Genomic DNA, 12,550 nt, shown 5'->3' with positions numbered 1-12,550 from the left:
TTTTGACATGTGGATTATTTTGAGCTGAAGGTACTTGAGGCCCTGAGGGTTCAAGAGAAACTTTTGTCATTCCCTTAACCTACACAGAAGAATCTAAATTGGGTTTTTTTCCTGTCAGAATAAGGGTTATTAATAGATAAATTTTATCTGAGTGACCTATCTGTATGGTAGGGCAAACCTCTGATTACCAAACATCTGCTGTTACCATCCTGTGAAATCCATTTCTTTCTTTTGAAATCCCAAACTCCTACCCCCTTCTTCCTAGTTCAGAATGACATGCATACCTCATTTTGCCTGTCTTTGGAATTTTTATGTCTGTGTGCATTGCCCATATGTATGCATGTTAAATTTGATTTTCTTTGGTTAATCTTTCTCATTGTCAATTTGATTCTTAGTCCGGCTAGAAGGACCCTTGAAGGGGACAGGAATACTTGGCTCCCCGACAATGCTATTTGTACATTCCCAATCTTTATTAAAGATTGAAAATCTCTTAGATTTCTCAGGAATTGTCCCTTTTTTCATATAGAAGTCTAGCTCCTTGATTTAAGGATGCTATTTTTTGTACTGCTTTTGCATAGTGTGGTTTTTTTTTTTAATCTCTAGCCCAGGACTAGGTATATAGGGGATAGTATTTGAAGTGAATGCATTCACTCACTTGCATAAACGATAATTTGTTTCTTCCCATAAAAAATATAACAAGCTCTAGAAGCTTCCACATTCTACAATGCTTATATTTTGTCATGTTATGGAGACCAGTTTATTGTGTTTCTTACTCATTTCCATAGCAAGGACAGTGATATTATGCCAGGAAAACTCCTCTCGATCAAGGGGTCTTGCAGTCATTAGGGCACCTGTTGTAATGTCAACATAGAAGAATCTTCCAGGATCACTGCTTCTGTCAATGGAATATCTGCAAAAACACAGATTAAGTACACTGTTTTATTTGAATAAATATACTACAGCATATTACATGAGAGAACTGAGTGTGTACTATATGAAACAAGGCTCAAATAGTTTTGAGTTACGGACACTTGGAAGACTGCATTTGCTGTTTTATCATGTCCAGAAACAGTCCCCCACCAAAAACCCCTAAAAAACATAAATAAGCAACATCAAACTATTACTGCTTGAATTTCCTCATTCATAAAATGAAATAAAACAGGGACTGCCAAAGCCTTAGGGCAGGTTTAAGCCAATTAAAGATCAAATTCAGCTATTTAAAGCTTAATACTGCCCTAGGGCTTTTGGGTCATTCTGAATATCAACCCCTACTTGTCTTAGTTCAAAACAACTTTTATTCACGTAAGTTTTGAAATGCTAGATTGGAACTGGAAAAGGTATAGTTCAGTGGTTCCAATCCCTATAATTATTATCACCTATTGAGAAGGAAAGATTTCCATCAGGTCCTTTATAAACATGCTAATGACTGACCTGCTGGCAAACACAGTAATAATGGTATTTACTAGCTAGAGAGTCCTTACCTATGGAATATTTTTAGCAGGATGAAGCAGGTTTGACTAGGTTGCTTAATGTAAATAAACCTGGAATTTATGAATTTATGGGTCACAGCTTGCTGGAAAATATCATGTGAGCTATGTAATTAATGGGGTATAAAAAGCAGATGTTCCATAACCAAAACGCTCCTTTTTTGCTCAGACAGTGCACTTTATTGCTTATATCTTTCATGTTCAGTATGGACCAACGTGCATCCACACAGGTAAAGAAGGATATTTACCTGATGGTTTCAGACCTCTCCAAGGACAGACTGCTTGCCTCATATTTTGCTGTTGTCTCTATCCTTTGAGTCATTACTTATTTTGGGTACTGGGTAAGAGCCACAATTCCTGTTGAACCTGATTTGGCAATCTGACCCTCTGTGTTCTCTCACCTAGTCCCCATTTTGGGAGATTCAGTAAGTGTGGAGGGAAGTTCAGGCATCTGTATATTTAAAATCCTCCATGATTGAGAACTGCTTTTTATTTTTTTTTAAAGATTTTATTTATTTGTCAGAGAGAGAGCATGCACACAAGTAGGCAAAGGGAAAAGCAGGCAGAGGGAGAAAAAGGCTCCTCTGAGCAAGGAGCCTGATGTGGGACTTGATCCCAGGACCCTGGGATCATGACCTGAGCCAAAGGCAGATGCTTAACTGGCTGAGCCACCCAGGTGCCCCTTGAGAACCACTCTTGAGAATCTATGTAGTCCTTGGTAACAGCCAGTAATTATAATAGCTGCCCCTTAAGGAATACCAGATATTTTATAGCTTCTTTTTAAATTTTTGTAAAATTTCTAGAAGGTAGGTATTACCTCAGCAGAAAAGAAAACTAAGAGAAGTCACTTTCATACAGTTAAACAGCTAAAATTTGCGGAGGTAACATATATATTTATATATGTGCATGTAAAGCTACTGTAATATATTGGGTTCAAAATTCTATTTAAAGTTGCCAGCGATTGCAGTCTGTATCTTAAAGTTGTTGAAACTAGAAACTGCCATTTTTATGGAAGTAAGAAGTTTCTTTAGTGCATTATTTTTCAAATTGCAGGTTAGTCAAATCAATATGGTAGGTTATGACTAGTTGAAAGAAAATGAAATGGAACATATGCATGCCAGACGGTCACATGTAGTAAGGGTAAATATTGACGGTACAACTTTTGTTTCAGATATGTACATATTGAACTCAGTGTATGCATGTGTTTGTATTATTTGGTAAAATGTTTGTTCCAGATATGTAGTATTTTTTTTTTTCTGTAGGGATTCCAGTTGGCTGTTCAGAGAGGAATTAAAGGAAAGGTGACCACTAAAGGTTGGAGAAGCAGAATCATTTCAGTTATAATTCTTCAAGAGTTGGGAAATTTAAGGAAGTACATTAATGCCTCTCTCTGCTTGTGACCCTATTTAACGAACATTTACTGTAGCCAGGTACTGCTCTATACACCTTACATATATTGGCTCATTTAATCCTTATGGTATCCCTAGGAGGGTAGGTACTGTTATCTTGGTTTTACAGGTGAGGAAACTGAGGCCTGGATTGGTTAAGTCACTTTCCCAAGGTTGGAATCAAGCCTAGCCAGTTTGGTTTCAGGTTCCTGCTCCTACCTGCCACTTCGTGCTGCCTTATGGCACACGGAACACATGCAATTGTTTAAGGAAACAAAGCCTTCTCTCTTCTTGAAATAGACTAAGCCATGATGGCAAACCATTGACTTCTTAGTGAAGAACAAACACATGCCTACAAAGTTCATTTAAAATTAATTGGAGCATTTTTTCCCTAGGTATAATTAGTGATTTAAAGTTCACTGGCTATTTAAAGATTTGAATTTGTCTTGGAAAAAAATAATGGTCTTTTCTTTCAGGCAGCCATTCAACCCATGGAGCCATGACCCTGATGGCAGCTCTCCAAGCTGTAGGCATAGTGCTGAGGGGAGAGGCAGCCCCCAGCCTTTATAATGAACCAGCTTTCTACACTTAGACCTACAATGTCAGAGCAAATGTCGCAGATGGTATGGGAGATGAGATGATAGAAATAACTAACTGACAGAACCCATGGCAGTACTGCCTGGTGCTACAGTGAGAGGAAACCCTGCAAGCTGGCCTCAGAGAAGCCTTCCTCAGCAAGTGGAACCCCCTTCTGATTTCCCAAATCGGAAGTTAAGGAATTGAGGCAGTAGTGGCATTCACTACTCTGAATGGGACACAGGGCCAATTTTCAGGAGGCAGGAGAACAAATTAAAGGTGTAGACACAGATGGAAAATGAGGAAATTGGGACACACTAGTGAATTATGTAGGTGGTTTTCCTTTCTCTAACCATAATATTCTCACCTCTTATGGGCAGAATAGGCATAATGTGCACGTACGAAACTGCCTTCAGTGAACAATAGCGAGTGTTTGTTGGGCTCTCTGCTCACTTGCTTGCCTGAGGACATGGTCTGAATTTGGGAGCTATTTGAAGGTAGGGCATCATGGGCAGGCTTGCTAAATCCACACACATACACTCTAAGAAGGCACAGGAGAGCAGGCTGTTTCCATACCAGCAGAAGCCTGTTTCAGTTGCCAAATGGTTTAGTTTCCTGCTTGCCAAAAGTGCCTTGGGCATTTATTAAAAATTTAGGGGATCCTAAATTGTTTAGGAGATACGTGACATCGTATTTTTCATGTATATATAACTAAATCTGGAGATTTTGTTTTGGGATTTACTAGTAAATCACGACCAGCTTATATGCCTGAGCATGCCATAAAGTTTCTAGAAAGGAGATTATGAAAGTCCTAATAATCTTTTTAAAAAGTTAAATGGCCTTTTATCCATAACATTTTAACTTCAGGTGATATATTGATTTTGGGGCAATTTAATATGTGTTTTCTTTTTAGGAATATAAATCTCATTTATTTCTAATAAAAATGCAGAAGATGAATTAGATAGCCAAGCAGCATCTGATTTGCAAATTATTTTAAAAGAAAATAACTTTTATAGGAAAAATAAGGATAAAATGACCAATTTGGGAAAAGATAACATAGGACAGTAATTTCCAAATGGGTTTATTAAATGATAGCCAGGGATTTGCCTTTTATGTGCTTCTCCCTCTGAGAATTCAGGACTCCTGATGTTATACTTGAGTCTAGGGACAATCTTTATTCCTGTCAGACAGTACAAAGAGTCAGGAACCCTCTACCTTGGCAATATGAATTCTCCTTTGCAACCAAAAAGCAGAGGGAGAATCATCCCCAGTTCTTTTTTTTTTTTTTTTTTTTTTAAAGATTTTATTTATTTGACAGAGACAGCCAGCTAGAGAGGGAACACAAGCAGGGGGAGTGGGAGAGGAAGAAGCAGGCTCCTAGTGGAGGAGCCCGATGTAGGGCTCAGTCCCAGGACTCTGGGATCACACCCTGAGCCGAAGGCAGACGACGCTTAACAACTGAGCCACCCAGGCGCCCTTATCCCCAGTTCTGATAAGTGGAATTCTTTGCCCCTTCTGTCAGAATGCTTATCTTGTTATCTCCAGGCCTGTGGCTGTTACCCTGTTCTTGCCAATTTCTCTCTCAGGACCTAGAGTTCTGCCCCAGGATAAGCCCAGGGGACCTTGCTCTTTGCCTTTGGCCTATTCACTTGTGGATTCCTCCTGACTGGGATCTATTAGAATAGAAAGGCTCTCCATTATGTACCTCCCTGATTCTGGCCAACTGATGATTTTCAAAGGCCAGTCATCTGAAGCAGCATTTTTCTGTTAGCCAGACAGGATTCCTTAATTTTATATACCTCATTTTGCTCCATGGCAGGAGTGGATGTAGGCTTGTTGGTGTTTTGCTTTCATTTCTGCATCTATCGTGAGATAATTGATGACTTTAGTCTTGAATACCGCGCATGCATTCTAGGGGCGTGTGTGTGTGTGTTTTCTGACTGCCGTCTCTTTTGCTTGTCATGTAGCAGTGTGAGTTCTAACAACTATATTTCCAGTGCTTACCATGTGGAAGTCCAATTCAGAATTGAGAGAGAAGATGTGGAAGTATCCACTGGATATTTGATTGACTGTTTTAGAAATGGGCTCTAGGGGCACGTGGGTGGCTCAGTTGTTAAGCATCTGCCTTCGGCTCAGGTCATGATCCCAGGGTCCTGGGGTGGAGCCCCATATCAGGCTCTCTGCTCAGTGGGGAGCCTCGTTCTCCCTGCCCCACTCCCCTGCTTGTGTTCCCTCTCTCACTGACCGTCTCTCTCTCTCTCAAATAAATAAAATCTTTAAAAAAAAAAAGAAAGAAATGGGCTCTAAATTTTTCAAGCTTATATCTGTTTTATTTCTCTCTCTCCATAGAATTGTCCCCACAGTATCTTTTCCAACATGAACAGATTAACCAATTGATCAGAAGGTATACATATTTTTTCTTGACCTCCGAAAATATGAATTTGTAGAATCTGTTTCATTTGTGTTATGGTTCTTTTGGGGATACTATGGTTTTGCCAACTTCCCTCCTATTATACATTTAAAAGCTTAAGTTGAAATATCACTTCTTTAAAGTTGGTATAATTCATACCAGAAAGATTAGTTGACTTTTAAAAATCAAATATCAGAATTAAAACATAATCATTTTAGCCATTTTAATGCCTGCAAATGTGAAATGTTTACTAGTTAGTTAGATGAAGCAGATTTCCCCCGGTATCGTTATTCTCAGGAGAAAAACATCCTTGTTAAACTGAAAAAGCACATTTTCATTAAATACAAAATAGCACTATGTGAGGGAAGTACCAGTTGATAGAAAAGGCATTTGATAAATTGGGGTGCATTAAAAATGTGTTAGCTGCACTAAAGCCCCAGATCCATTTTGCCATGTGGCTTTCACCAGTTAATGTGACAGATGGCATCAAACAGCCTTGGAATCCTGGTCTTTTGTGACAAGCTTCAGAGGCTTGGCAGTTGCTCTGGAAGGTTGAGGTGTCAACCTGTCCACCAGCTGTTTACACTTTGGTTCCAGAGTTGATGGGAGGAAATGGTCATGGCTGTAAGAGCAGTTCTCTTCCCTGCCTTGATGGGGAAGCATCTTTATTGGAATCTTTAAGTTCAAAACACACTTTGGAGAGACTGATATTTAGGCTTGAAATAGAAAGCCCTATCTGGCCATTCTACATGGCACTGAAGCCATTGACAGCAGGAGTAGTTTCTATTCTTTTGTAGTATATGGAAATATATATAGTAGAAAAATAAAAGGTTCATAAAAATTGAAAGAATGTGCATTAATCACTTTTGTATTCATCACTAAGATTTGACAAATTTTCTTTTAAAAGTAGACTTCATGCCCAGCATGGAGCCCAACATGGTCTTTAACTCAGAACCCTGAGATCAAGACCTGAGCTGAGACCAAGAGTCAGATGCTTAACTGAGTCATCCAGGCACCCCAGGATTTGACAGTTTTTAACTTTTTGGTATCTGTGTGTCAGTCTATGCTTTATCTGAATTGTTAGTTCTTAACTGGGGATGATTTTGATCCCCCCATCCCTTCCTCCCCCTGGGGCATTTGGCAATATGTGGGACATTTTAAGTTGTTATAATTCAGTGGGTGCTACTCCCATTTAGTGGGTTGAGGCCAGGAATGCTGTTAAACATTGTACAATGCACAGGACAGCCTGTCACAACAAAGAATCAATCCCAAAATGTCGACAGGGCTGTGATCGAAAACTAAGGTCAGGGTGTGTGTGTGTGTGTGTGTGCACGCGTGTGTGTGGGTTTGCTAAACCAATTGACAGTGAGTTGCAGACATAATGATACTTTACTTCTAAATAACTTGAAAAGGCCATGTTATTTAAACAAGAAGAACTAAAGAGGAGAGTCTTCAGAGATGGAAGAAGCAAAGGGAAAAAGTGCTAGAAAATTAGATACCAAGGAAGGGAAGATTCTAAGGTATAAGAAAGGTGAAATCTGTGGAAAAAACCTGATTGAGTTGTTGGTCACGTCTGGGTCCTTGGCAGAAATGATCTGTATGGTTGTTCCAATCGCCACATCCTCAGGAACCTCCACGAAATAAAAACCTGGCTCAAATATGGGGGGCTCATCCACATCTTCCACAGTGATGTGCACTGTTGTTGTGTCTTGAAATGGGCCTAGGCTCAGAAAACGCATCTCTAGGTGAGGATTGGCTCCTTCCACTTTTAAGGTGTAACTTTTCTTGCTTTCAAAACTCAGGGGCTGAAAAGTAATGACAGGAAAATTGATTAGCCATGAGCATATATGTCAGTGTTCTAAAGGATTGCCAATATTGATGGCTAGGTGTAAACTCCCAACTTCATTAAAATGGTCGAAAAGAGGCAAAGGGAAAAACAAAGGGGAATTTTTCATTTGTTCCTCCTTTCTTGGTCTTAAGGTCATTTTCAACAAATGGGGTAAGGAAGACCTGGACACTTCAGAGAGGGTGAAGGCAGCCAGTGTACTGATCAGGGAATCCACTGTTACTTTGGGCCTGCCTACTCTTCAATCAACCTAGTTCCCTTTTCTTTAAAGCTGCTTGTGTATCTGAAAAAATTTCATGAAAACTATGAGTTTGAGTTCAGTGTCAGAATATCCATATTACTGAGGCCTAGTCTTTTCCATTTTCTTTTTTTAAAATTTTTTTTTCTTTTTTTTTAGATTTTGTTTATTCACTTGAGAGAGAGAGAGAGGCAGGGGGACAGGCAGAAGCAGACTCCCTACTGAGCTGGGAGCCCGACATGAGGATCCCAGGGCCTGGAGATTGTGATCTGAGCTGAAGGCAGATGCTTAACCGTCTGAACCACCCAGGCACCCCTAAAAAAAATTCTTCAGTACAAAGGCAATAGTGATTTTTTTTCAAGAAACTACCATAAGCACCTTACAAGCGTTCTCAGAGTACTGTGTCAGATCAGTGTTTGTGTATTAAGCTTACCATAGACGCTGTCCTTTAAAAATCTGTTAAAAGACCTAATCCAATGCCTCATTTTACAGTTGAAGAGACTGAGACAGAAGGCTCAGAATACTGGGTGAAGCAGACATGGTTACATAGTGTCAAAGTAGAAATGCTCATCTAGATTTTTAAATTCCTCATTCAGAGTTCATCCACAAACCTTTAACCTTTTCTAGTAAAATTCCACGTCATGCATATAATTTTTTGGTGGTTCCTTTTTTTTTTTTTAATCTGTTCCTACCTTAAGAATGTTTTATGCCAGGGCGCATGGGTGGCACAGCAGTTAAGCGTCTGCCTTCCTGGTGTTATGGGATCGAGCCCCACATCAGGCTCTTCCGCTATGAGCCTGCTTCTTCCTCTCCCACTCCCCCTGCTTGTTCCCTCTCTCTCTGGCTGTCTCTATCTCTGTCAAATAAATAAATAAAATCTTAAAAAAAAAATAGAATGTTTTATGCCAAAATAAATACAACATTTTAGGGTAGAAAGTGAACTTGAATGGTATCTCTTAAGAATGATCCATTTAGGGGCGCCTGGGTGGCACAGCGGTTAAGCGTCTGCCTTCGGCTCAGGGTGTGATTCCGGCATTATGGGATCGAGCCCCACATCAGGCTCTTCTGCTATGAGCCTGCTTCTTCCTCTCCCACTCCCCCTGCTTGTGTTCCTTCTCTTGCTGGCTGTCTCTATCTCTGTCAAATAAATAAAAAATAAAATCTTTAAAAAAAAAAAAAAGAATCATCCATTTATTTTTTTTTTTAAGCTGACAAAATGTCTAAATGCTTTGAGCAACAATTACCTCAAAACATCATCAATAATAAAAAAAAAATCATGGAAAGTTAGTCCTTTAAGATAATTACAGTGGGGAGTTGAGATGGCGGAGGAGTAGGGGACCCCTTTTTCAGCCGGTCCCCTGAGTCAAGTTGGATAGGTACCAGACCATCCTGAACATCCACGGAATCAGCCTGAGATGCAGGAAGATACATCTGGATCTCTACAGATGAACATCTCCCGCGCTGAGTATTGAGGTACGAAGCCAGGAGCGGTGAAACCGTGCACAGATATCAGAAGATAAATGGAAGGGGAGGGAGCTGCCACGTTTGGGCACCGGGAAGCGGTAGCCACCTGCACAGGGGAGCGGGCGGACTCGTGGACAGCACCCGTGAGACAGCAGACTTAGACCGTGAGCTGGGAGCGCGCGCCACCAGACATCTCACGGAACTCTGGAATTCCGGTGTGCTCACTGGATCCAGACTGAGACCGGGAGCTCAGGGAGCATGCACGGGGGCGGCTGGCGGCTGGCAGTGTTAGAAACACAAAGGACAGAGACACGCCGGCCCTGGGTGTGAGGGCTGGGACGCCGGGTGTGGGGTGCACATCCCGGGAAGCTGCAGGGTTGAGCAGCACCAACAGAAACAGAGTTAAAGTGGCCAGAACATCAGTGGAGAACGGTCCGTGATCCCTCTGTTCTGAGACAGAGGCTGAGATTCGGCCGCTGCAGCTCTGACTCTCAGAAGAGGCATAGCAGACTGCCAGGGAAAGCCGACAGAGAACAAAAGCCTGGAAATACCGGCTCACAGTGTGCCCATCCCCATCCCCACTTGCAGGGGACACAGAGACTCTACCCAAACAGTGTTGCCTGAGTATCGGCGCGTCAGGCACCTCCCCAAGAAAGCAGGCTGAAAAATCAAGAGGCACACATCCCTAAGATCCCTATAAAACAAGGGNATAAATAAATAAAATCTTTAAAGAAGAAGCCCACATCCCTAAGATCCCTATAAAACAAGGGCGCACAGCCTGGGTCCTGGTCAATAATTTGGGCTCTGGACAACCCCGCAACCCCTCCTTATCAGAATGACGAGAAGGAGAAATCCCCCCCAGCAAAGAAAAGACAATGAGTGNCTGCCACAGAATTGGCCTCGGCCACAGAATTAATACATATGGATGTATCCCAATTATCAGAAATGGAATTCAGAGCAACAATGGTCAAGATGATGAGTAAACTTGAAAAAAGCATCAGAGAAAGCGTTGCTGAGAATATAGAATCCCTAAGGGCAGAAATGAGAGCGAATCTGACAGAAATTAAAAACTCAGTGGGCCAAATACAGTCAAAACTAGAGGCTCTGACGGCCAGGGTCACCGAGGCAGAGGAACGCGTTAGCGAATTGGAGGATGGGTTAGTAGAAGAAAAAACGAAAATAGAAGCTGGTCTTAAAAAAATCCACGCCCACGAATGTAGATTACGGGAGATTACTGACTCTATGAAACGATCCAATGTCAGAATCATCGGCATCCCTGAAGGGGTGGAGAAAAACAGAGGTCTAGAAGAGATATTTGAACAAATTGTAGCTGAAAACTTCCCTAATCTAGCAAGGGAAACAAACATTCGTGTCCAAGAGGCAGAGAGGACCCCTCCCAAGCTCAACCATGACAAAGCTACACCATGTCACGTCATAGTGCAATTCGCAAATATTAGATACGAGGATACAATATTGGAAGCAGCCAGGGCAAAGAAATTTCTCACGTACCAAGGCAAAGGTATCAGGATTACGTCAGACCTGTCTACAGAGACCTGGAATGAGAGAAAGGCTTGGGGGGGCATTTTTAAAGCTCTTTCAGAGAAAAATATGCAGCCAAGGATCCTCTATCCAGCAAGGCTGTCATTCAGAATGATGGAGAAATAAAGACTTTCCAGAATCGCCAGTCATTGACCAATTTCATAACCATGAAACCCGCCCTACAGGAGATATTAAGGGGGGCTCTATAAAGGTAAAAAGGCCCCAAGAGTGATACAGAGCAGCAAGTCACAACCGATACAAAGACTTTAAAGAGAAATGGCATCATTAAAATCATATCTGTCAATAATCTCTATCAATCTAAATGGCTTAAACTCTCCCATAAAACGCCACAGGGTTGCAGATTGGATAAAAAGACATGACCCATCCATTTGCTGTCTACAAGNTAACCACGAAACCAGCCCTACAGGAGATATTAAGGGGGGTTCTATAAAAGTAAAAAGGCCCCAAGAGTGATACAGAACAGAAAGTCACAATCGATAGAAACAACGACTTTACTGGCAACATGGCATCATTAAAATCATATCTCTCAATACATCAATCTAAATGGCTTAAACTCTCCCATAAAACGCCACAGGGTTGCAGATTGGATAAAAAGACATGACCCATCCATTTGCTGTCTACAAGAGACTCATTTTGAACCCAAAGATGCATTCAGACTTAGAGTAAGGGGATGGAGTACCATCTTCCACGCAAATGGACCTCAAAAGAAAGNAATGGACCTCAAAAGAAAGCTGGGGTAGCAATTCTCATATCAGACAGATTGGATTTTAAACTAAAGACTATAGTTAGAGACACAGAAGGGCACTACATTATTCTTAAAGTTAGTATTCAACAAGTGGATATGACAATTATTAATATATATGCCCCCAACAGGGGAGCAGCAAGATACACAAGCCAACTCTTAACCAAAATAAAGAGACATATAGATAAGAACACAGTAATAGTAGGGGACCTCAACACCCTCCACTATCAGCATTAGACAGAGCACCAGAGCAGAAAACCAACATAGAAAAGAGCTTTGAATGCCATACTCAATGAGTTGGACCTCATAGATATATAGNAGTTGGACCTCATAGATATATATAGAACACTACACCCCAGAACCAAAGAATACTCATTCTATTCAAATGCCCATGGAACATTCTCAAGAATAGATCATGCTCTGGGACACAAAACAGGTCTCAGCCAATACCAAAAGATTGAAATTATCCCCTGCATATTCTCAGACCACAACGCTCTGAAATTGGAACTCAACCACAAGGAAAAACCTGGAAGAAACTCAAACACTTGGAGGCTAAGAACCATCCTGCTCAAGAATGACTCGATAAACCAGGAAATCAAAAAACAAATTAAACAATTTATGGAGACCAACGAGAATGAATACACAACGGTCCAAAACCTATGGGATACTGCAAAGGCAGTCCTAAGGGGGAAATACATAGCCATCTAAGCCTCACTCAAAAGAATAGAAAAATCTAAAATGCACATTTTATATTCTCACCTCAGGAAACTGGAACAGCAACAGAGGGACAGGCCTAACCCACTGACAAGGAAGGAGTTGACCAAGATTAGAGCAGAAAT

General features: G+C 41.1%; 1 protein-coding gene across 5 annotated transcripts in view; it reads right to left on the bottom strand.

Moving 5' to 3' along the window:
- The window catches only part of CDH20 (cadherin 20), a 215,768-nt gene that overhangs the window by 16,444 nt on the left and 186,774 nt on the right, over positions 1-12,550 (bottom strand). For all 5 annotated transcript variants that reach the window (XM_034642847.1, XM_034642849.1, XM_034642848.1 and 2 more), the window contains exons 7-8: positions 7,413-7,666; positions 774-910 (exon numbers count right to left, since the gene is read on the bottom strand). In XM_034642847.1, the coding sequence (XP_034498738.1) occupies positions 774-910; positions 7,413-7,666 (391 nt within the window). The remainder of the gene's footprint in view (positions 1-773; positions 911-7,412; positions 7,667-12,550) is intronic.

This window comes from Ailuropoda melanoleuca, chromosome 14 (genome assembly GCF_002007445.2).
Source record: "Ailuropoda melanoleuca isolate Jingjing chromosome 14, ASM200744v2, whole genome shotgun sequence".
Lineage (NCBI taxonomy): Eukaryota > Metazoa > Chordata > Mammalia > Carnivora > Ursidae > Ailuropoda > Ailuropoda melanoleuca.
This window is presented reverse-complemented; position numbering and strand designations above follow the sequence as displayed.